The sequence below is a fragment of the Coregonus lavaretus genome, assembly GCF_964263955.1.
Source record: "Coregonus lavaretus genome assembly, chromosome: 13".
Classification (NCBI taxonomy): Eukaryota; Metazoa; Chordata; class Actinopteri; order Salmoniformes; family Salmonidae; genus Coregonus; species Coregonus lavaretus.
The window spans coordinates 27,656,046-27,682,817 of NC_140000.1; the positions used below are offsets into that span (position 1 = coordinate 27,656,046).

Consider the following 26,772-nt stretch of genomic DNA (forward strand, 5'->3'; position numbering starts at 1 on the left):
GACTTTACCGGACGTTGATAAAAGACAAGGGCACCTGGGGCATGCAGGCATCCTGGCTGGCGTGGCGCTGTCGGTGGAGCAGCAGGAGGCTATACGGCAGGCAACAGTTGGACAGCGCACACAGGGAGGTTGACGGCCAGTAATTATGGAGCAGTGGTTAGGGCCAAGTGCGTTACTCCATCGCTGCCAAAAAGGATCCTCAGATCAGTCGTTGGATGGGGTGTTGTCAGGAAAGTGGGGCACAGATAACGAAGAGGAGGGCATCAAGGCATTCAAAATGGCTACAGGCATGGAACTGCAGGAGTCAGGGCTTTGGGTCACGGGGTCTGGGATCCTGGGTGCCTCACCGGATGGTCTGGTGGCACCATAGCAGTGGTGGAGGTCAAGTGTCCCTATGGTGCAAGGGACCTTACCATTTGAATAGGCAGTGAAATCTCCAGAGGAGATCCAAATAAAATTTTATTGGCCACATGCGCCGAATACAACAGGTGCAGACATTACAGTGAAATGCTTACTTACAGCCCTTACTCAACAGTGCATTTATTTTTAATAAAAAAGTAGAATAAAACAAAAAAAGTGTTGAGAAAAAAAGAGCAGAAGTAAAATAAAATAACAGTAGGCAGGCTATATATACAGGGGGGTACCGGTGCAGAGTCAATGTGCGGGGGCACCGGCTAGTTGAGGTTGTTGAAGTAATATGTACATGTGGGTAGAGTTAAAGTGACTATGCATAAATAATTAACAGAGTAGCAGCAGCGTAAAAAGATGGGGTGGGGGCAGTGCAAATAGTCCGGGTGGCTGCTGTTTTACGACCCTCTAACCAATTGTGCTATTATGTGTGTTTTTTCGCGTTATTTGTAATTTATTATGTACATAATGTTTCTGCCACCATCTCTTATGACCAAAAAGAGCTTATGGATATCAGGACAGCGATTACTCACCTCGTATTGGACGAAGATTTTTTCTTCAACGAGTCGGATGCAAAGGATATTCTACAGACACCCGACAAGGCCCAAATCCCTGTCATTCGCATGAGAAAGTGACGGAGATATCGTGGACGTAGGTCGGGGTGCCTTGTAAGGATCCGACAGCGAGCGAGTAATCTGCCTCTTCCATCAATCCTATTAGCCAACGTATAATCATTTGAAAACAAAATGGACGACCTAAATCAAGGACATCCTACCAACGGGACATTAAGAACTGTAATATCTTATGTTTCACCGAGTCGTGGCTGAAAGACGACATGGATAACATACAGCTGGCGGGATATATGTTACATCGGCAGGATATAATGGCTGACTCCTGTAAGACAAGGGGTGGCGGTCTGTGTGTTTTTCTAAACAACAGCTGGTGCATAAAATCTAATACTAAGGATGTACACCACACTATAGCTGTAGACCACACTATTTACCAAGAGAGTTTTCTTTTATATTTTTCATAGCTGTCTATTTACCACCACAAACCGATGCTGGCACTAAGATTGCACTCAATGAGCTGTATAAGGCCATAAGCAAATGAAAACGCTCATCCAGAGGCAGCGCTCCTAGTGGCCGGGGACATTAATGCAGGGAAACTTAAATCCGTTCTACCTCATTTCTACCAGCATGTTAAATGTGCAACCAGAGGGAAAAAAAACTCTAGACCATAATTCTATCCTTCTGATTCCTGCTTATAAGCAAAAACTAAAGCAGGAAGCACCAGTGACTCGGTTAATAAGGAAGTGGTCAGATGAAGCAGATGCTAAGCTACATGACTGTTTTGCTAGCACAGACTGGAATATGTTCCGGGATTCTTCCGATGGCATAGAGGAGTACACCACATCAGTCACTGGCTTCATCAATAAGTGCATCGATGATGTCGTCCCCACAGTGACCGTACGTACCCCAACCAGAAGCCATGGATTACAGCCAACATCGGCACTGAGCTAAAGGGTAGAGCTGCCGCTTTCAAGGAGCAGGACTCTAACCCGGACGCTTATAAGAAATCCCGCTCTGCCCTCCGACGAACCATCAAACAGGCAAAGAGTCAATACAGAGTCAATGGACCAAAGGATTGACAGCCGTCCCATATAGATTGAAAAATAGTTGGGAAAATATTTTTGACGTACCGATCCCATGGCATAGTGTTTATGAACTGATACGCAAAACGACACCGGATTCAAAACGTAGAATCTTTCAATTTAAATTATTATATTAAATTCTTGCTACCAATAGAATGTTATTTATATGGGGGATACAATCTTCCCAGCTCTGCAGATTTTGCTGCGAAGAGACAGAATCATTAGATCATTTGTTTTGGTACTGTCCATTTGTAGCTTGTTTTTGGACACAGGTCCATGAATGGCTAAAGGATTGCAATATTTACCTGGAGCTAACCTTGCAGATAGCATTACTGGGTGATCTTAAAAGTCATAGTCAATCGATCAATAATATAATAATACTTTTAGCAAAAATGTTTATTTTCAATTTACAATCTGTAGAAACAATGAGAATAGAAAGGTTCAGAATTTTTGTAAAACACCACAGTACAGTTGAAAAATATATGGCAAATAGAAATCCTATATGGATGGTGTTAAGAGATAGATGGGTGGTGTTGAATGGAGTTGAAGGATGGGACTAATAACAACAACTAATAACAAGATAACTAATCATGTAAGCATACTGTGTCCATAATAAGTATATAGGTTGTAGGTTGGGAGCTTTTGTGAAATAATAATAATAATAATATGCCATTTAGCAGACGCTTTTATCCAAAGCTAGAAAGCTATGGCATATAGAAGCAAACCGGATGGACATCATGAAAATGATCGGAGAGGGTGAGAGTAGAAGAAGTTCAGGAGAAAAAACAAACAAAATATAATTATTGTAAAATTGACTGTGTCCATAAAATGTATATAGTAAGTATAAGCTGGAAGTAGAGGCCTAAGCATTGTTGTTCACTAGTTTACTCCAATTAGGGAAAGGGTGGTGGGGTTGGAAAGTAATAAAGGGGAATATATTTTTTTTTAAAGTGTATGTATGTATATGTAGGTACGTGAATGTGTGTGTGTGTGTATGTGTATATGTATATACATGTATATATATATAAACATGGGGGATTGGAAGTGATGCAGACAATTACATTGATGGAATTTACAATCTATCTGCAATATTAAGCTGATCTACCCCCTAAAGAAAGAAGGGAAAAAAAGAGTCAATACAGGACTAAGATTGAATCGTACTACACCGGCTCCGACGCTCGTCGGATGTGTCAGGGCTTGCAAACTATTACAGACTACAAAGGGAAGCACAGCCGCGAGCTGCCCAGTGACACAAGCATACCAGACGACCTAAATCACTTCTATGCTTGCTTCGAGGCAAGCAACACTGAAGCATGCATGAGAGCATCAACTGTTCCGGATGACTATGTGATCACGCTCTCCGTAGCCAATGTGAGTAAGACTTTTAAGCAGGTCAACATTCACAAGGCCGCAGGGCCAGACGGATTACCAGGACGTGTACTCTGAGCATGCGCTGACCAACTGGCAAGTGTCTTCACTGACATTTTCAACATGTCCCTGACTGAGTCTGTAATACCAACATGTTTCAAGCAGACCACAATAGAACACTAAGATAACCTGCCTAAATGACTACCGACCCGATGCAATCACGTCTGTAGCCATGAAGTGCTTTGAAAGGCTGGTCATGGCTCACATCAACACCATTATCCCAGAAACCCTAGACCCACTTCAACTTGCATACCGCCCCAACAGATCCACAGATGATGCAATCTCTATTGCGCTCCACACTGCCCTTTCCCACCTGGACAAGAGGAACACCTACGTGATAATTCTATTCATGAACTACAGCTCAGCATTCAACACCATAGTGCCCTCAAAGCTCATCACTAAGCTAAGGACCCTGGGACTAAACACCTCCCTCCATATAGTTATGCACGTTCAAGTTTTCTGTTTTTTTGTCTTATTTCTTGTTTGTTTCACAATAAAAAATATTTTGCATCTTCAAAGTGGTAGGCATGTTGTATAAATCAAATGATACAAACCCCCCTAAAATCAATTTTAATTCCAGGTTGTAAGGCAACAAAATGGGAAAAATGTCAAGGGGGGTGAATCCTTTCGCAAGCCACTGTACATATTGAACTTCCATCCTCTCAGGCAAGGGGCACAACAATATATTAATTAATGGTTGGATCAGAATCACCGTTATAATCATTGGCTAGTACGGAGAATTAAGAAAAACCACAAGTCCAAATCGCTATCTCCATCCATGGCAAATTTAGGAAAGGGCCAATTTCCGCTAGTTGGCTAGCTAGCCACCGGAAGACAACAACACAGTGAGATTCAACAATTCAAGTTTTTCTGTCAATGACGTATGCTTTCAATGGGATTTGATAGGAGTGACGCCAAATCCATGCTGGCTTCCCTTGACACTTTTTTTTTTGGTGCGCCAGGACCATTCACAGTTGATCTCACTTAGATTAGCCAACGCTGATTGGCAAATTTTGTATACTTTTTTTGTCACGGGAGACCAGATGCTCGCTGGCTTCCCTTGCCTTCAATGCTACGGGCGGCAACAATGTCATACTCATTTGGCCCAGACAGCATCAGATAGATGGCCTACACATAGAGAGACAGAGGGGCGCCGTTTCGCTCGCTCGGATGCTTTCTCCTGTGAGATACATTCAGCTTCTTGCGAATTGAATGAAAATTATGAAACACGCGCCACTGATAAAACATTTTAAAAAACTTTTAACAAGGCACAACTGTTAATTGAAATGCATTCCAGGTAAGTACCTCATGAAGCTGGTTGAGAGAATGCCAAGAGTGTGCAACGCTGTCATCAAAGCAAAGGATGGCTACTTTGAAGAATCTCAATTTGTTTGAAGAATCTCAATTTGTTTAACACTTTTTTGGTTACTACATGATTCCATATGTGTTATTTCATAGTTTTGATGTCTTCACTATTATTCTACAATGTAGAAAACAGTATACAAATAAAGAAAAACACTGGTATGAGTAGGTGTGTCCAAACTTTTGACTGGTACTGTATATGATTGAATGTTTCTTTAAGCCTGCAGCTAGTTACTTTAAATGAGACACATAATCATGCCAAAACAAGATTCAACAATTGAATTCACTGACAGAGATGGCTAATGAAACACAAACTGAGATTTACAGTAACTGGCTAGGCTAGTCTGTAACATTGGCTAGCTTTCAATAAATTGGGTAAATGGTCAATGGAGTTACCTCTTCATATGATCAAGACAATTCGTATTTGCATGATGCATATTTAAAGTGAATTCGAAAACAGATATTTATCTTATTTCAGTCTGGGAGCTAGCTAGCTGTATCTGTTCCCCTTCATCAGACAGCGGCTCGCGTTTTTATGAGGCTGTGTTTATGTCGAAGATAGAAGCAGGCCATTGGCTGCCTTCATCACGAGGGGTATGTACGGGAGTTCTGATTGGTTTCAAGTGTAGTAGTTTGGCAAGTTTGCCTGAACGGCTGGGTTTTGAAATATACTTTTTATGAGAAAATTTGCAAAAACTGAAGGGGCCAACACATTTTATAGTCATCATAAGAATGTTTTACTGTTATATACAGAAAATCAGCTACTCCCTCAATGGGGATCGATTTTAAGGCTTCGGCCCACCATCTATAGGTTAATGTATAAAACGTTTCCAATTTTTTGGGGCCACCAAAAGTGACTTTGAAAGAGGGGTCTCAAAGGGGCATAGAGGGTTTAAAGTGTGTGTGTGTGTGTGTGTGTGTGTCTCAGTTACCAGATCTCAACCCAATTGAACACTTTCAATTCTAAAGCAGCGTTTTCCACGACCATCAACAAAACACCAATTTATGGAATTTCTCGTGGAAGAAAGGTGTCGCATCCCTCCAATAGAGTTCCAGACACTTGTAGATTCTATGCCAAGGCGCATTGAAGCTGTTCTGGCAGCTCATGGTGGCCCAACGCCCCATTAAGACACTTTATGTTGGTGTTTCCTTTATTTTGGCAGTTACCTGTAGTATGGTCTACTGTATCAATATTGATGCAATATTGGTTTACCCCAAAGGGGGGCAGTACAGTACATAAAGCAATGAGGATGTATTCAAGACTTTGGGGTTTTCAGTCTTCATCCCTTAGGATAAGTGACTCATCAAGGATACAGTCCAACTGGCCTTGTAGTCTCAATTGTAATTGACATTAGATACATATGTGTACGATGTAATGTTGTCAGTCAGTTTCTTCAATCAATGAGACTACTCGCTGTGAGTAGGGCTTTGGCATTGATGTCCTTTAATGATCATAGACATTATGTTCTCTATGTGATACTGTTCCTCAGCTCCAATGGCATGGATTCCCTATCGATGGATGGCTATCTCAAAATCAAAAGTGTGGCCTGTCAGTCTCTTTCTGGCTTGACACATTTCCCACTATATCTCTTGGAGTAATCGAGGCCTCCCTTTGAACGTTCCCTCTGGCCCCTACTGGTCTACCTCTCAGATCTGTAGCCATGAGAGAGAGACTGCTGTGCTCCAGAGATGGAAACCATGGATCAGTGTAGTCTCTGGGGGGAAGTCTCAATGGGTTCATCTTAGGAGAGCTGGATGGAAGCCGCTAGCTCCACTGGATTTGGGGAGAGGCTTTGAAGGGAGGTCAGCAATGGGTAATTGGTAATAACAGTGTAAACCCTAATGTAATCCACCGCTGTTGGTGTTGCTGCTGTGACTGAGCCTGTGACTCTAGCAGTGCAGTGGCCTCATGTGGCCCCAACCCTTTATTCACCCCCACTGGTGAATGTGTTGCCGCAATAGGGGGAGGGGGGCGGCATTGGCTCAGAAAGGCCCCCGGTCTCTTGCTTCAGTCTATGGGAACTAACCAGGGCCACGGGGCCTATTTTTCAGTGAATTATGAAAATGACAACATGAAGGATTCACGTCTCTATAATCTGCAGGGGGTTGGCTTGGCTAGCAGGGCCTAATAGGGGTGACATGTACAGTACAAACAAGGGAAAGTGAGCAAGCACAGATGTGGCGATGAGGTGTTTCACACACATAGAGACACATAGTGTCCTAAAAGCCAAGCAAAAGTAATGAGATCATCAAGTGTTTATGATCCTGGCAAAGCGAGGGCACCTATATACTCTTGAGACTTACCATCAATTTCTCTCCCTGGAAAGGACTGAGGGAGAGAGAAAAAAGAGAGTGGGAGCTTGAATGTGATGGAGAGCTCAGTCCCATGGAGCCGGTGTTCAGAATTTATGGTCAGGAAGAGGGATGAAAGTGTAATTTACAGTCCAAACTCTACCGTTCCCCTGCCCTCCCCTCTTGTAATGAGAAACGGCTGTTTTTGTTGCACAGGGCGAAGGCCTGGTGGAGTAGACCGGAGTAGACCCATCCCCCTGGCTATGACACATCATTAGTTTTTATTTCTGTCCCTGCTTTTACAGCCCCTGCCCAGGCGCCAGCATTTGGCCCAGCGCTCGGAGAATGCCGCCCTGCTTGCACCAGCTGGGCAGTTCCCTTGCCACCTCCCGTCGCTCCGAGCGGCATGCAGCGCGGAAGCTGGCTTCCCACACTGTTGCCCCTAACCGCCATCACCTGGATTAACTGAAATTCCCCAACCTGCCCCACATTTCAAGCAGTTTTCCCATGCTTCAATGGAAGAAATACAGTATTGTCTCCATATGGCCATTCACAGCCATTTTATACAGCCTATGTTAACAGTCCAGCTCTGAATGTACCACCAACACAGCCCTCCATGGCCCAGCATGATTATACTCAATGTCAGGGATGGGAAACTTTGATGGGGATGAGGGCCACAAAAAATCAGAACTCATCATGAGGGGCTGCATACCCACACATGCAGTCAGAGCCGGCCCCAGCCTTTTGGGGGCCCTAAGTGATATTTTGTTGGGGGTCTCCTTCTTGACAGAAGAAAAAAAACATTGTGTTAGAGTTGTAGGATACCATACTGTATATCTATGGCATATACAGGCCAACTACTGTATGTGTGACAAGGAAAAACCATTGAGAGACCACGGAGAACAAAAATGAAATGAAAAACATATATTATATTATATAATATTTGATTGCACAGGGGGAGAACGACTACTGTAAAATATACAATGATCATGCTAGTGTGTCTGCTATGTTTACTGCATCTGAATTTTATTCAAGCTTTCACAGAAGTAATAAGATATCATAATGATACTAATTGTCATTATGATCAATGATATACTGATGTTGACATTTTCAGTACCACTATCCAAAATATGAACGCGTATTTAACGTATACCTTCTCATGAAGCTAATATTTTTGTGTAAAGCAAATAGACCCAGGGAAAGCTAAACAAAACTTGACAATGATTGCTCAAAGAGTGTCAAACGGTACAAAAACTTTAGTTGCTCTGTCATATCGGGCTGACAGTAGTTGTATAATGCAATGATTATTTCCACTGACAGAGCTGTTTATATTAAGGAACACAGAGGCTGTGCAATATGTCGGACCCTGTTGCAAACATACATGATTACTGAGCAGCTGTAGATGGTTTACATGTAACCAGAGGCGTATGATAATGGAATTATTGATGCGTTGATATATAACTGTGCCTTTACAATGGTCTCTCTCATCATCTATATCAAATTTCCCATTCTACCAGATTGATATGTACACGCACACACACACACACACACATTAAGCTTACGTGCAGAAACACATACAATATACCCACACCCACACAAATATACATACACTTGTGTGATCACTACTTCACAAAAACATTTTGTTTAAATTTTGTAAACATACAGACACACGCACACATAGACTCACAACACACATACACAACTCACACAGTTTTCAATCCTAAACTTTTTATGCTGAAGATACCAAAACATTATTCTATTTGAAATTAAGAACTAAGCTATTAAATGGGTAACCGTTGTCTAACATCAGATCAGGATTTGAACTAAAGCCGTATAAACCTTCTCTATATTGTTGCTGGTTTGTTTTGGAGCGGATTCTCTACAAACCAAAAAAATTCATTAAAATATATTTTCCTTCAAAACCACAAATTTGTTCCAGTGCCTTTCTTTAGTTTCATCATAAAATATAATTAAAATATAAAGAGTCTTAATACTGTTCATTTTCTCTACATCACTTACAACAACATCTCCTTAGAAATATCTACTTGCTACCGTTCACAAAACATGAGGCAAGTCAACAATGAAAAATAGATTTTAAAAAGCACATCAGGGATTCTAATGGATTGAAGAGATCCTTGATCATTGTGAAGCCTCCATCTTGAAATGCTCATATTCATATTCAGTGTCTTCCACTGTTCAGCCACTGGGATCTCCATCTGCCAAGTCCATGATAAACTTGGGAGTGGTGAAATGAAACATGTTGACCCTACTGCAAGGCTTACAATGGCACCCTCCATGTCTCTCAAAGTACCTTCCAACCACCCTCTTCCCTCCAAATTTGATAAGTCCAAGTCCTGTTCCTCATTTATTGCAGCAATCCTCCAGTTCTCTCAAAGCATATTCTAGAATGCATAGCAGCATTAATCCTTTTCTTCATCAGTTTGATATTGTGGTCTCCTCTGTCCACTGTCTGTCTCTTAATAATGGCCAATGCAGGTGGGTGTTGCCTAGTTTTTGTTCCTCCTTGTCCCCACCAAGTCCCAACGTGTGTAAGGCCTAGATTACAGTGCTAGGGGTAAGGCTAGGGGCGGTGGTGGCCTGGTTTTGGCCCTTTTTCCTCCTGCCGCCTGCCTTGCCACCCTCTCTGCCTCCTTCTTTTCCTCCCTCTTTGCCACCCTTCTTGCCACCCTCTTTGCCACCCTCTTTGCCCTCGTGGCCATGGCCTCGGACGTTTTCTTTGTCTCGCCTCCTCTGCTGGTCGCGTCGCTCGCCCTTATTCTTATTCCCATCTGGATAGAGAGAGAAATAAAACAGATTAAAACGCATTATAACACGACTACGACACCAAAATAACAGGATAGCTGGTCTCAGCTTTTATAAACAGGCCTTTGATGGTTTTGGTGTGTGTTTTAAGTACAGTAGAGTCAGAATGAGCTTGGTAGACCTTGACATTAGCCCATATTCACAACATGGTGCTCAGTGGCACAACAGTGGAAGACAAGGGGCATTGTGTGGATACCCCAGTTCCTGGCTTCCTATTAGGCCCTTTTAATACTAGCTAATCACCGCTAAGCCCCAGACATTACATTTTTTACATTTTAGTCATTTAGCAGACGCTCTTATCCAGAGCGACTTACAGTTAGTGAGTGCATACATTATTTTTTATTTTTCATACTGGCCCCCCGTGGGAATCGAACCCACAACCCTGGCGTTGCAAACGCCATGTTCTACCAACTGAGCTACATCCCTGCCGGCCATTCCCTCCCCTACCCTGGACGACGCTGGGCCAATTGTGCGCCGCCCCATGGCTCAGCTCAGGATCCAGAGCCATTCGTAAATGCCACCATGACGCAACACAGTGCTGCATCGGGCTGACAGGTAACACACAGCAGCGCCATAACGACAGGCCGGAAAACAATAATCCTTTGTGAGGAGTGCGGCCGCGACTCCGAGCCGGACACGTCTTAACACTCGCAGAGACAATGGCTGATGGAACATAATAGTTCATGTAAACAGTTGGGAACCGGTCGAGGTGAGCACGTTTCTCAATGTCTGCCTTGCCTCTCTACTCTACCTCGTCTTCCCCTCCTCTTTCTCTCACTCTCGCTGCAGGCTGTTGTGTCTGGACTCCCACCTGTCACACATTTTAAGTGCATAATTGCTCCCTAAATACAAACATCCATTAAGAGTAGCTTTCCAGGAACTCGGGATGGAAAAAAACGTTCAGGAGAGGATAAAACAGAGGAATTAAAGTAAATCAACACTGTTGAAGTGGAGTGCAAGAGTCCTTCATGTCCTGTACATACAGCTATAGATTGTTCAATATACGAGCACTCATTGACATCCTCTTGACATTGTTGATGTAAATTGTGCTACGCCACTACACCACAATGAGGTTAACATGTTGCAGCTCTAATGATAGCGTGTATGTGGCTTGCTCGTGTGTTCGCGCAGGCGTGGGTGTGAACAACCTTTCACGCACATAAACGGGAATGGATGTTTGTGTCAGGTGTCAGACAGTGGTTGTTTATACTGGGCTGATGAGTACTCCCACGATGAGAGGAAACTGGCCAGTTAGGCTGAGGGATGTTTGCTATGAACTTGTGTATTGAGTCTCCATGTTCCTTAGAAACAGAGACTCAAAACACTCACTAAGGGGGCTGGACAGCATTCGCTATAGCTAACTGTTTGACAACAGGAGGCTCATGGCGCATTCTTGTTCGTTTGCTTTAATTATATTACACATTATATAACTATTGTTGTAATAGGCCTTCGCCTATTTCCTCCATTCTGCACCACGTGCTTTGTTAACTTGTTTTCTAAGTCATTTGTTTATTATTTGAGTGTATTTGAAAGTACGCAAAGACAAAAAGCCTCGATATTACTCAAATTTGCTCCAGACACGTATCTCGGTATAAACCAATGAAAATCCCTATTTGGTAGTAGACCTGAAAACATTTACGTATTTAATGGCGCATATTTTGAATAAAGAGACCCCTGAAAATTAATGAGTTTCAATAAGGTGGTCCTCTGTAGCTCAATTGGTAGAGCATGGCGCTTGTAACGCCAGGGTAGTGGGTTCGATCCCCGGGACCACCCATACGTAAAAATGTATGCGCACATGACTGTAAGTCGCTTTGGATAAAAGCGTCTGCTAAATGCCATATTTTTATTATTATTATTATTATTATTATTATTATTATTATAAGCATTCCTATCATTTATTTAATGAGGACCTGGCAGGAGCACAGGTGTGCAGTTTCTTTCCCTTTGTTCGGTAGAAAACAGGCAGAGGCAGACCCAATACAGTAGTCTACTAACTAGAAGTAGTTGTTACTTTTCTCGAGACACGAGGGGCCAAAGTCATTAAAGCATCTGTCACTGTAGGGCCCCATTGGCCAGTTGGCTCCTGACATTGGGGGCTGTGTCACATTTCTTAGGGGAGTGTTGACAAGACTTGATTACTAGCTTTGTAAAGTATGCGTGTGTTGCCTGCCTTGAGTAAATAAACAATTGCTGGGAGATTCATTTCTACCACTAATGAAAACAAAATGGAGACAATTTGAATTTGGAAGACATTCGTTTCTGTTTAGAGTAATGTGCTATAGTCAGTGAACCTTTGGAGTAAGGGCCGTTCTAAGGGCCGTTACAGTAAGGGCCGTTCTACATAGTGTGAGTGTGCACAGCAGGACCTGGGCTGATGCTCTCACTGTGTAAGGTCTTAATTAGACCCCTGACAAGCCCGCTAATGGAGGGGGACTCCATCAATTTATGACAGCCATGATTGCAGCTCCACTCCATCCAAGCTAAACAACTGTGGCCTGACAAAGGCAATCACGCATTTAGCAAATTCTGTTTTCATGCGGGCCCATTTGTAAAAAGCTACAGGAAGGAAAAGGCGAGAGCGTGGCCAAATCGACACAAAGCGTGAGATCTGCAGACCAGTAAATCACTGGTGTTATACAAGCACTGCCCCCTGTGTTTTTTTACAGCGGCCCCGTCGGCCAAGTCTTGCAGATGGATTCGCGGCCACGCTAATTTAGCACATGGCAAGTTTTTTTATGTACATGAAAAAGGGCTTAGTCAAGGTCATGATACCCATCGCCTATGAGTTAATTCACATGAGAAGAACATTAATTTGTTATGCGCCTTGACGGGAGAGCCTTACTCATTTTCACAACAGTGTATTCTGACACCAGAATAAGGAAAACAAGTTGACACTAATGGCTAACATCTCTCAATGTCAAACTGTCAGTCACAACTGGAGTCACATCATACGTCTCAATCTCCTTCAAGATACGGGTGACTCCTGAGTCCTGACATACCACACTCTGTCGTTCTAACACGGCATCCCTTGCCCTCATTTTCCCTCCTTTCACAACAGCGCTCGCTAAGTTCAGAAATTTGGCATGTGGCACTACACTTTTATGGGGCAGTTTATAATATTTCACTCTTCTCAATCCATGGTGGAAATTCTTTCCAGGATGCAGGCGTCATGCAGTGTAAATTTGCCTCTTATTTCTCAAACAGTGCTGTCCTGGTCCTGTCCAGTGTGAAGCAAGCCCACTCCTCCCTGAAGAATTACAAGCAAGAGCTCGTATATATCCTCCCTCTAAGGATTTCTACATCTAATGTTGTATAATGCTGTTTCTGTGTGCATTTTTAGGCATTCCATCTGTTACATATTGCATAACCGACATGATTCTTCATTGATTCTTTACAATGGGTAAACTGACGTTTGTTGAAAGCTGTTACTCAAAATAGTATCAGCCCTGAAATCCCATAAGCGTACCACCCGCTCATAAAGTTTGGGAATAGTGCTTGTTTACTGCACACTAAGTCCTTGTAAAGAAATGGACGCTTCCAACTTTGATTCAACATGTACATTAATTAGCTGCCAAATAAAATATTCACGTGGATTAAAACCAGGAATTACAGTGGGAAAACTAGGAAATAGAAACAGCGGCCAAATAGGCCCACCGTTGTCAGCCGATCCAAGCCATACAAAACAACTCCTTTCACTTCAAATCAACATTAACAAATCGACTCCAAACCTTTCTCTACCTTTTTATTGGGTCAATCACAAAGCTAAGCATCCCAGCCATGCTGGTCAATAAAGTTTTGACTGGTCCATTTTATTTTATAAGGCAGAGTTCATTAAAACTTACTGACCAAAGGAGAGGCCTTTTGGTTTCTCGACTACTTGAATAAACTCCATCTTACAATACCAACTACTACTAATGAGAGCATGATTAAGCTGTTATCAAATTGAGTGTTACCAGGCAGATTGCTAGCTTAGCAACATTAGCCAGCTCTGAAACAAGATGGCAGATGACTGATAAGAGCTAGAGCAAATATGTCAGAGCCGTGTAAACCTCGCGCCTCGCTGGGCTTCAAAACAAACAGTCCAACTCCAGCTCTAATCGTTGTCCAACACCGCGGTGCACTGCATAGCACCCTCCCATCTGCCTTGCCTGTTTGGCTCTTTAGGACTGTTTGTTTACATGGTTCCCAGTCAGAGCCTCAGTGTCCTTACTGAACCAACACTTTTGAGGTCCAAGGCAGTGTTGTGTACTGCCTTGGACATTTATAATATTGACTAGAAAAAAAATCTTATTTAGAGCAGGGAGTGCTAATCACAATATTATTGACTCTGCAGTTGTGTTGAACTGTTCTTTTGTAATCTTTAATCTACGGTCTCATTCCTGTCTTTTATCCATCCATATATTCATTATCTGTTTCACTCTATTTCCTCTCATTACCACTCTCCTACTGTAGGTATGTTTTAGTCCTTACCTGCTTTTCCACATGGGGTCTTCTGCACTGTGCACTTCTGTCTCTCAGTCTGTGGAGCACAGGGCCGGGGGGAGGATGCAGAGACTGTGTCAGGGCTGGGGGCCTGAAGAAGCTCTTGCACTCTGGTCTGTGTGCCTTTCTTAAAGCCACAAGTCTTGTTCTTCTTCATACAGGGACCCCATGGGCTCCATTCGCCCAGTTCACATTCTACAGGAGGGATACAAAAGAGGAAAGAAGTTAGATACAGTTATAGATGCACACACATAGAACACACATGCAACAAGCCCCAAGTGAAACCCAGTAAGCTTTAGATTTCAACAGGTCTTACATGTTCACAGTGAGAAAGTAATGCAGAGGAACATATCTTGCCCAAATCAGACATCACTAATTTGGCCTTGTCAAGCCCAAAGCCTCTATGTTACCAAGTCTGTCCAGTTTATCTGGAGACCTCAACTGTTTTACCCCTAGTAACATGCTGTTGAGCTTAAGTCATGACTCCATCTGTCAAGAGCTGGTTTCAATCATGGGGAGAATTTCAACCTTTTTTGGGAAAATATTTGGACTTTTTTGTGAACGTTTGGGGGGTGGGAGGGGGTGAAGCAAGCAAACTTGATGCTGCCAAAAACAATGACGGAAATTAGAGAATATATATGATAAGAGCGGCTGGAATGAGCGCTTGGTGAAAGGTAAGGGAGCAGGGGCAATACCAGAATGTCAACCTGGGGGTTGAGAGCTCCTCTCTGAGGAGTCAGGTGGCTAGCACTAGCCTTGCAGAGTAATGCCATTTGTGCTCAATTTGCTGTGTGACAGAAATAACTTCAAAAGAAATCAATAAAACTCTCCTTATCATCCAGCAGCCCTCCCTCCGAAGTTCAGCTCGCTCGCTGGTGATTGAGAAACAGCAGAAAGAGAAAGAAGAAAAAGAACAGAGGAGGAGGAGAGCTCAACAGAACACGGAATTCTTCTCCACGGAAGTCTTGATCTGAACTCTCATATGGCAGGCAATATTAATCTGACAGGCAGAACATACTTGGCTGCTGATAGCTGAAGGGTATTTAGGATACCATGTGTGATGAGTTAGGGTGAACGGGGTATGTTATGGGGTCAAATATGCAGCCCACACCTGAGAAACATTTAAGACTTTGTGACAGGCTCTCACCACTCAAATTCATCACCATTCAATTCTGAAAGGTAGCCTAACACTTAACTTAATATGCTTAATACTCAATGTATGGGTAGTGTGGGACGTACAGTAATATTCTCTTAGCCATTAAGATTGTGAACTAACATTTTAGCCATCTTATTCAAAAGCTAATATGTGCCAAAAGGCAATATGCCCTTAAACACATACTTCATAATCCAGTTCAGTGTCAGCTGTGAGTGAAGCTGTGGCAGGGAGTGAAAGGAAGAGAGGTCAGAGGTGAGAGGTCACTCACCTACGCACTCCATGGTCCCGTTGGTGGTGCTGAGGCCTTCAGGGCAGCTGGGGTAACATCGCCCTCTGTGTGAATATAAACCCTCCTTGCATTTTGTGCAAAAATTTCGATTGAAACACTCCTCACAATTCTCTATTTTACATTCTGAAAGGAAAAGGGGAAAAGAAACATGAGTCAAACAGAGGAGAGAATGAGAAAATCAAAGCATACTTAGTTTAGTTCATATTCATTGTGTTAACATAGTATACATGTACAGTTTGCATTAACAGACAGCATAACACATCACTGTTCATTGTTCTGGCTTCAAGCTTCAGTGTTAATACAGAATAATACAGTATTACTATACAAAAACAGCAAAGTATGTTTTAAAAAATGTGAAGCATTTCTGCTGCACTAAAGGATCCTCTTCTCCTCGGGGGAGGACAAGAATGTTGCCTGATTTTTATTTCCTATGAGAGATTTATTAGTGATAAAACAATGGGGAGAGACTCTTCGGGGGGATATTGCATGAATAACACCCATGACTTAAAAGCATATGCATACCACGGCTATATTTTTTGGAAAGCGGGTGGCCGGGTACGGGCCAAGAGTAGAGAGCACGTCAGCGGATTTCCAGAGTTCTCCACGCACCTTTGTCTCGTTACAAACTCAGCTTCTCCAGTCAAACAAACAACTACTTTAAATTGGGGGTAATTATGGGCGCGGGAGAATGAAAAACAGACACCTTAGAGGACTACCAATAACCCCCTTTTCTCATCCCAACCCTTCTCCTAGCCCCCCATTTTCATTACCATCATTACCTTATTCTGAAATGCTAACACTTTCTCTGCCAAAACCAGAGTGTAGAAACAGAGGCACGCTAAGCGAAGGTCAAAGATGTAATCCTTACATCTCTGGGTTGGAATATCTGTGAAAATCCAGTCACAAAACACTAGACACCTTTCCCATAAACAACTAAAATAAAGAATGTCTAGTCGGCTGGAGTCTTGCCAGGAGTTGGAAACGAGCTAAAGGGAAGAATCCTTGTTGGGATTTTAATGCCCTAACCTCAATTATTACTTTAAACTCTTGACAGCTAAATTTGACGTTAGTGATGTTTGGAGCAAATACTTTTACAAATGTAGCCCTAATGTAAAACAAATGTTGCTAACAAGACATCTTGGGGATTTCGATATGTCCTAAATGGAAGCGGCTGACTGGATAATAACAGCAGGTTAGCCACGGAGAGGCTTGAGGAGGAGGTGGAGGAGACTAACCAGCATGCACAGCAGCCTTTCAGGATGCAGTGGACAACATTGAAACAATAACGGCTAAGGTAAAGTTAATTTCAAGTGACAGTAAAACATTAACAAAAATGTGGGGATTAGAGTGAGACAAAACTGTTGTTGTTTTTATCCAAATTGGACTCTTCTCCCAAACCTTCTTCCTGAGTACCTAGCAAACAGACATGCTCTGAGGTTATGGCCCTGTGTTTATGTTCACATACAGTACATGTACAAATGTTTGTCAGGCTATTTCAAATACTGTAGTTCACTATACATGTCTTGAAGCACAGTATGCTCAATGTTGCATTATATTACAAAGTTGCACTGAGGCCAATATATTCAGGAGGATCCTCATGCTGTATCTTGTAATGTGATTTCAGGTAGCTACATGTGTAAACAACGCTATGTGGGGTAATAACTCTTGTTTTATTGAACAGGCCCCTATAATCAGTCCATGTTGCTGGAATGAGGAGTATCACACATACCAGCCCCACTTATTCCAACCCCAAACTTCTTCTGCAGATTGACAATAAGCTTCTCTGCTGCGAAGGCATTTGGACATTTACAACTCCTCCAGGCGGAGCTGTGTAAATCTGTATGCTATCTCATCTTCCTCTCAATATAAGGGCTATAAAATACCGGGGTTAAGCAGTAGGGAAACACTGTTCAAAAGAAATCAATAAGTGCTTCTTACGCTTCAGTATGTATGGAGAACCACAAGACACTACTGTTTGTGTCGAGACTACTAGCAAATCTTGGTCATGTTCATTAGGGCATGCAACGGACAACATTTAAAAATGTTTTGCAACAGAAAACTAAAATGTTTATTATGTCCAGGTATTCCCTCCCATTTTCAGTCAGATTTCTTCAGTTTGGTGACTAATGAACATGACTTATGATTCTGTTTTCAAAAGACATGTACCTTATGAAAAAAACATTACAGACATCTGGTATTAAATGATGTTGCAACAGCATATCTAACAAAACAACAACTTGCATACACCAAAACAGCCTGCATGTTCTTCCTGTAACAGAATATAATGACTACAAGCTGCCTTGCGCTCTAATTGCCTTTCATCATACGCACTTTCCTCAAAAATGAGAAGTTGATATAATTTACCATTGGAGAGCCAAGTTTAGTTGTATGATTCACAGGGGAACTTACAAAATGAATAACTCAGTTGTGTCCAGAAAATATTAATTTACTTTTTTTTTTTTTATGGATGTTTTGATACATAAATGGTAAAACTCAACAAATATGGACTGTGAACTGGCATGAACCCCTGGCTAGCGAGCCAAATAAAAACATAGACATCCTTGAAAAAACAGACAAACAACAGTGCATTAGAAATGTTTTTGTTTGGAGTTTCTTCCATTCCTGTTTTCCACCCACAAGTAAGAGAAAACTGACCACGAGCCAGGCTCTTGGCACACCTGGTTCAGAAAAAAGGTGTTTGTGCCACCAGAACCAGCATGGGGGAGTTTTGTAAACATTACACATGTATACCAACCCTATTCCACCCTCTTTCACCCCACACCACTTAAAGGGGGGCTGGACTTACTGATTTGTTCTCAGTTTTTCAGCTTGCTCATTAAGAAATGCAGCTGCCATGACTGAAGCCAAACGAGAGTTGTCTTGTGGGTGTGGTTTAATGTGGGTGTGTGTTAGTACATTTACTCTATCAAAACAGTACACAGTTACAGTCACTCACCCTTCTAGATAACTTGAAACAGTCTAACCAGGTCTTGTGTCTGGAATTAGCCTAGGCTAGCTAGTGCTAGCCAACTTCTTTCGCCAATTAGCTTCAGCCGGCTGGTGTGCGACCGTTGAAAAAGTGGTTTGACTGGATAGTCTATGTCATGGGCTAGTTAGGGATCATCAATAAATTACACAATGTAAATGGGACAATATTTTCATGTTGCACAACTTTTAGTTCTCATTAAATGTTTTCAATATTTGTATATGAATTTCTACAATTTAAAGTCGGTTTGAGGTTTTTAAGTCATTGACATTTCGAGCTATTGAAATGTTCAAAATACATTGTGTAATTTACTGATAGGGATATCCAAAGTCAAACCAAATTTACCATGGGAATTACAGCTTAATTCCGTGACATACATTTTTTCCCCTAATCATCTCGCAAATCTCTGTATTGGTCGAGACTGACTTTATGACCAAAATTATCCTATTTACACTTTGTAGTCAATTTTGACACTAGAAGGTGTCAAAAATGTATGCACGCATGACTAAGTCGCTTTGGATAAAAGCGTCTGCTAAATGGCATATTATTTATTATTTATTATTTAAGGTCCTTTTTTGGTTCAGTTGGTCTTTAAAGGCAGACTCAGCAAAATGACCATGAGCAGCACTGCAGATATTGAGATGATGATCGCTCTCACACAGTCACACACAGTATCTGCGCATGTGCACGGGTTCGCTTCACGCTGTTCACAGCATGGTAGCCAGGCCACCAAAACAGCAGAGGTTGAGCCTCATGATTCAACGCTCTTAGTTGTTGCAGAAATTTACCCACTTTGCTGTTTACTTTCTGCATCTACAGTGGGGAGAACAAGTATTTGATACACTGCCGATTTTGCAGGTTTTCCTACTTACAAAGCATGTAGAGGTCTGTACTTTTTATCAAAAGGTACACTTCAACTGTGAGAGACGGAATCTAAAACAAAAATCCAGAAAATCACATTGTATGATTTTTAAGTAATTAATTTGCATTTTATTGCGTGACATAAGTATTTGATACATCAGAAAAGCAGAACTTAATATTTGGTACAGAAACCTTTGTTTGCAATTACAGAGATCATACGTTTCCTGTAGGTCTTGACCAGGTTTGCACACACTGCAGCAGGGATTTTGGCCCACTCCTCCATACAGACCTTCTCCAGATCCTTCAGGTTTTGGGGCTGTCGCTGGGCAATACGGACTTTCAGCTCCCTCCAAAGATTTTCTATTGGGTTCAGGTCTGGAGACTGGCTAGGCCACTCCAGGACCTTGAGATGCTTCTTACGGAGCCACTCCTTAGTTGCCCTAGCTGTGTATTTCGGGTCGTTGTCATGCTGGAAGACCCAGCCACGACCCATCTTCAATGCTCTTACTGAGGGAAGGAGGTTGTTGGCCAAGATCTTGCGATACATGGCCCCATCCATCCTCCCCTCAATACGGTGCAGTCGTCCTGTCCCCTTTGCAGAAAAGCATCCCCAAAGAATGATGTTTCCACCTCCATGCTTCACGGTTGTGATGGTGTTCTTGGGGTTGTACTCATCCTTCTTCTTCCTCCAAACACGGCGGGTGGAGTTTAGACCAAAAAGCTCTATTTCTGTCTCATCAGACCACACAACCTTCTTCCATTCCTCCTCTGGATCATCCAGATGGTCATTGGCAAACTTCAGACGGGCCTGGACATGCGCTGGCTTGAGCAGGGGGACCTTGCGTGCGCTGCAGGATTTTAATCCATGACGGCGTAGTGTGTTACTAATGGTTTTCTTTGAGACTGTGGTTCAGCTCTCTTCAGGTCATTGACCAGGTCCTGCCGTGTAGTTCTGGGCTGATCCCTCACCTTCCTCATGATCATTGATGCCCCACGAGGTGAGATCTTGCATGGAGCCCCAGACCGAGGGTGATTGACCGTCATCTTGAACTTCTTCCATTTTCGAATAATTGCGCCAACAGTTGTTGCCTTCTCACCAAGCTGCTTGCCTATTGTCCTGTAGCCCATCCCAGCCTTGTGCAGGTCTACAATTGTATCCCTGATGTCCCTACACAGCTCTCTGGTCTTGGCCATTGTGGAGAGGTTGGATTCTGTTTGATTGAGTGTGTGGACAGGTGTCTTTTATACAGGAAAACGAGTTCAAACAGGTGCAGTTAATACAGGTAATGAGTGGAGAACAGGAGGGCTTCTTAAAGAAAAACTAACAGGTCTGTGAGAGCCGGAATTCTTACTGGTTGGTAGGTGATCAAATACTTATGTCATGCAATAAAATGCAAATTAATTATTTAAAAATCATACAATGTGATTTTCTGGATTTTTGTTTTAGATTCCGCCTCTCACAGTTGAAGTGTACCTTTGATAAAAATTACAGACCTCTACATGCTTTGTAAGTAGGAAAACCTGCAAAATCGGCAGTGTATCAAATACTTGTTCTCCCCACTGTATGTCATACCGCTGAGTCTACCTTTAAACTGTCTGAACGTTACTGCAACAGAACAATAATGCTCCTGCCATGTCTCAGTTCAAGGCCCATCTCCAGCTTGACAGATACTATTTGCTGGTCTTTATGAGTGTGTTGTTGTGTTGCATGTCATTGCTGTGACTGTGGTCATGTGGTGAAGACAGCTCCTTCCACACATGGCACAGCAGTTCAAAGTGGCCATTACACCTCACTTACCACTGGACCACATTAGTGCCCATTGTGTGTTTACTATTATGGTGACACATTGTGATGATTTCCATGTTGTACTGCGGAATATCTTGAATATCATTGAATGTGGTTTGTTTTGTCCAACACAGAAAAATGTCAATACAAATATAGAAAACCTTCTTACTGGGGCTTTCCTGGTCAGTTCACATCATAGTCACGAAGAACTCCTCACCCTACTTATGACACAATGCATTTAAAAAACAAACAATGAAGTCCAAGAATCCAAACTCACGGATGCATCTGTTGGTATCGGGAGTCCGCATGCCGAAGTATCCCTGTGGGCACGAGGCGAGGCACACGCCTATCTGGCGGATGTCGTTGCGCTCCAGGAGAATGAAGAGTTTGGGCTTACATTTTATACAGCCATTGTATTCGGAACATCGCTCACAGCCATTCGAGCAAGATGGTGGCCCCTCAGTGCTAACTGTGGAAAGATAAGGGGAAAGAGAGAAAGAGAAGGAGAAAGAGAACAGTCATTAAAAACCAGCATATATGGTCCGGTTACCACAAAGTAAATACATCTTCAGCCTGATATCAAGTTTATAGAGAAATTAAGTGAATAAAGAGAAGTATTTATCTGTTGGATACAAACACTAGATTCAACACTGGCAGTATCAGTGAGGACATGGCCCTTGTCTATTTTTGCACCACATAGCCATAATCCTGGCAGTAGTTCATGTTGCAGCTAATCAAACCAGGGGCCATGCCAAACATCTTTGTTTGAACAGTTTTCTCACTGTTTACTTGAAACTGCTCGCCGGAGATCCTAAACAGATTTTAGTTGGAGAAGCCCGGGTGTTTGGGACTGACATCCTGCGATGATCGATTCCACATCATGCCATGACATCACACAGCAGGGGCCCCCCTGGGGTCAACGAAGAGCGACTCAGCCATCGGGATTTCGCCAATTACACAAGCATGCCGGCCAAAAAGGGAAATGTGCACAAATGCGTTGTCTCTTCCCAACACTTCTATACAGAGCCGAATGTCTTTTGGTGTTTTAACCATCCGCCCACGAAACTGAATATAACAATCTAAGAATCTAACTAAGCCACAAAACTGTCTCAAAGCACCCCATCTGCATTTGGGTCTCATCCACATATAAGCCCATGATCATACTTGATATCCCTATTCCCTCATCTTCCAAAAAGGCTAGAACTCGGAGACTCTGCTCTACTGCAGCCAGTAATTTAAATGATTGCTTGGAAAGCGTGTCAATATGCACATCCTGTTTCTAGGGGCCATTTGGTGCCAAAATGGCGGTCATCACGGTTGATTTACAGGCCTATGAGGTATCAGCATCTAAATATATACACACTCACACTGTAATCAATCTGCCAACCCTGTCTCCCAGAGATAAGTTGGGATGGTAAAAGCTTTAAAAAATTTCACCCACAAATCGATTACGCCATGCCTGAGTCATGGTAACCTCGCATGGGGATGCAGCCAAAGTACAGTGCCTTGCAAAAGTATTCATCCCCCTTGACGTTTTTCCTATTTTGTTGCATTACAACCTGTAATTTAAATTGATTTTATTTGGATTTCATGTAAGGAACATACACAATATAGTCCAAATTGGTGAAGTGAAATGAAAAAAATAACTTGTTTTTAAAAAATCTTAACAAAAATAACGGAAAAGTGGTGCGTGCATGTGTATTCACCCCCTTTGCTATGAAGCCCCTAAATAAGATCTGGTGCAACCACTTTAAGTCGTACACTCCACAGAGCTGGGCTTTACGGAAGAGTGGCCAGAAAAAAGCCATTGCTTAAAGAAAAAAATAAGCAAACATGTTTGGTGTTCGCCAAAAGGCATGTGGGAGACTCCCCAAACATATGGAAGAAGGTACTCTGGTCAGATGAGACTAAAATTGAGTTTTTTGGCCATCAAGGAAAACGCTATGTCTGGCGCAAACCAAACACCTCTCATCACCCCGAGAACACCATCCCCACAGTGAAGCATGGTGGTGGCAGCATCATGCTGTGGGGATGTTTTTCCTCGGCAGGGACTGGGAAACTGGTTAGAATTGAAGGAATGATGGATGGCGCTAAATACAGGGAAATTCTTGAGGGAAACCTGTTTCAGTCTTCCAGAGATTTGAGACTGGGACGGAGGTTCACCTTCCAGCAGGACAATGACCCTAAGCAAACTGCTAAAGCAACACTTGAGTGGTTTAAGGGGAAACATTTAAATGTCTTGGAATGACCTAGTCAAAGCCCAGACCTCAATCCAATTGAGAATCTGTGGTATGACTTAAAGATTGCTGTACACCAGCGGAACCCATCCAACTTGAAGGTGCTGGAGCAGTTTTGCCTTGAAGAATGGGCAAAAATCCCAGTGGCTAGATGTGCCAAGCTTATAGAGACATACTCCAAGAGACTTGCAGCTGTAATTGCTGCAAAAGGTGGCTCTATAAAGTATTGACATTGGGGGGGTGAATAGTTATGCACGCTCAAGTTCTGTTTTTTTTGTCTTATTTCTTGTTTGTTTCACAATAAAAAAATGTGCATCTTCAAAGTGGTAGGCATGTTGTGTAAATTAAATGATACAAACCCCCCAAAAAATCCATTTTAATTCCAGGTTGTGCGGCAACAAAATAGGACTAAGAGGGGTGAATACTTTCGCAAGCCACTGTAGCTGTTATACAGCCAGACTCTTAACACTTTAATAATGATACAAGTAAATCACACCATGTAATAGCTAACCAAAGTTGAGGGGGTGTAAAGTGTTTTCGGTTGTGACAGTGTTGTCTGGGAATGGAATGCCATGTATGTTGGGACAGTTTTTGACCCTGCTGATGGAGGTAATGTAGTAGAGCGGGAGAGGCAATATTACTCCTCTGGATGAGATGTTGTCAACCAGGAAAGACTGGCACAAAACATACAGAGATGATGTGATGAAAATATGTTCTGTAAATTCAATGCAGATATGACAATTTATCATTTCTAGTCTATAAACAGCTTCGGTCCTAACATATAAAGGCTGTTGCGCATGGCAAAGTTTGAGCACCTGTTTCCCTGAGCCTAACTCCTACAAGATGAATTACACTAAATCCTACACTTCAACAACATGATTATCTACCCCCCACTCACTGCCAGCCAACAGCAGTGGGTAACATAGTCTGTGGGTTAAACCAACTGAAGGTTCCATGCCATGTAAATCTCACTTTGTGCCTCAGTCTCTATTGAGGGCGCTCTAGTATATTGTACATAACCCACAAAAGAAACTTGAAAAATCGCTTCAAAATTCAGGGGGAACACTGTTCACCTGGGATAAAGCTATTACATGATAATTGACACGAGTCATAGGTCATTGCCAACTCGTCTTTTACGGTATAGTAAAACACACTTTGCTCATCAGAAATATGTATTTATTGTGTAATGAAAATACATACTAAAATTCAAACAAGACCCATCTGATAAGCCTGTAGCCTTTCCTCTGGACATCTATTGCCATGCCGAAGCCAACCTCTATTTACCAAAGCCAAGCTCAATAAAATTCTGACCTCTCCTGACTGCTTGGATGTTTTCTGAGGTGGGGGTGTAGGGGGGCAAAGGCTGGTATCCTCTAAAAGCTCTTCTGAGGGAAAAGGCATTATATTAAAACCAGTGATAACGCCTTGCCCTGAGATTCACCCCGCTCTGAGGGCAGACACTGAGGCTGAGAGTAAGCTCTGTCTTTGTGGGTGCATGAGGTCAGAAAAGTGTTTATAAAACTGCTTGAAAACCAAACAATGCAACAACAACCATGAGCTGAAGTGTCAGAGAGTTGTTCCACTCAGTACCTCAGAGGCAAGCATGGAGAGAACTGTGGTGATGAAGCTCTAGCCGTAAACCCAGGGTGAATCCGCCTAAAACCCGACTATAAACATTCTTAATACCCATAAAAGCTCAACATAAACCCAGAGAGGCGTAATCATAAAAAGAGGAAGAAAAGAGGGTCATTCAAAGGAAACTGTGAAGCTACCATAATCCATCTTGGCAAACCAAATAATGAGGATGAAGAAAAATAAACAACATGTCATCTTTACTGCGGCCGTTGTGTTTATAAGAAATGTACTGCATGGAAACCAGAGAAAGAGAGAGTGAAAGAGAGGAAGGGATTTGGTAACTCACTCCGTCTCTGCCTCCGTCCCTTGGAGAGCTTGAGGCCGCTGTCGCTGTGACCCATGGATCCAAGAAAGACCATCACCAGAGCCACCAGTCCCAGCTGCATAGTCCCTGGTGCTGCCCGGCCACGCGGGGTCCCCCCTGCAGGCAGACGGATCAGGCGGGGGGCCCCTTTCACTCTGTGACAGGTGGATCACTCTGCCGCCGCTGCTGCTGTTGCTGCTTCTCCCTGCTGCTTCCCTCCCTCCGCTGCTGCTGTCCGCTGGGTCTCTCTCTCACCCTGTCTCTCACTGTCTCTCACTGTCTCTCACTGTCTCCGGGCTGCTGCGTCCGCAACTCCCTTCAGCGGAGGATTATGCTGCTGCGGCTGCAAATCCAAACATGCGCGGGGCACAAGCCATAACGGTGATGTAGGGGGGGGGGGTTGGTTGACGGTGTAGTGGAGGAGCGATGCTTGGAATATGAGAAGAGAAGAGGAAAAAAGGAGGAGAGGAGAGTGTGGCACTCCTGTTGGTTCAACCCATGAAGACTCGGTGGGGCTAGCAGGGGAGCAGGCAGCCTGTTGGGGGATCGCCAAGGAGCGTTTGGTGTGAGTGAGCGCCCGAGCCCAGGAGCATGTGTCTTATTAAAGATGCTCTGAGGAGGCGTGAGGGGAGGGGGAGGAGTGGGGCTGCTAAAAAAAGCTGGAGAAAGGTTCTTGACTCCTACGCGTGACAACGCATCTGTCTGTGCCAGGACCTGCTGGAGAGAGAGAAAGAGACACAGACACACACAAAGAGAGAGGAAAAGGGGAGTTGGGAAGGGGTGTGTGTGTGATGGGGAGAGAGAAACAATGAGACATAAGCTCTAAAACACCAAGCCATTAAGTTAGCATGTCAAGAGAAAATCCACTTCTTGGCCAAGACTGAAACAGATACAAGATTTTATAACAAGAACGGAAATTATATCAATTCCAACCATGTCAACCAACTGTGAACCAATGATAAGTAATGGAATTCAAAGACAGTAACTTGATTCCTCCGTTTTTAAACTACTTTGAGGGAAAATGTATTGAAACATTTCCAAAGTACACAGTATTACATCTGATAAGTAA

At 42.9% G+C, this 26,772-nt stretch overlaps 1 protein-coding gene across 1 annotated transcript in view; it reads right to left on the minus strand.

Annotated features, from left to right (window-relative positions):
* Positions 1 to 25,785, minus strand: part of LOC311140007 (uncharacterized protein) — a gene marked incomplete at both ends in the record, with an annotated part of 63,525 nt that extends 37,740 nt beyond the window's left edge. The window contains 5 exons of the mRNA XM_084174981.1: positions 9,707 to 9,930; positions 14,438 to 14,644; positions 15,874 to 16,017; positions 21,805 to 21,996; positions 25,686 to 25,785. Coding sequence (XP_084031107.1) covers positions 9,707 to 9,930; positions 14,438 to 14,644; positions 15,874 to 16,017; positions 21,805 to 21,996; positions 25,686 to 25,785 — 867 coding nt within the window. The remainder of the gene's footprint in view (positions 1 to 9,706; positions 9,931 to 14,437; positions 14,645 to 15,873; positions 16,018 to 21,804; positions 21,997 to 25,685) is intronic.
* Between the last annotated feature and the right edge of the window lie 987 nt (positions 25,786 to 26,772).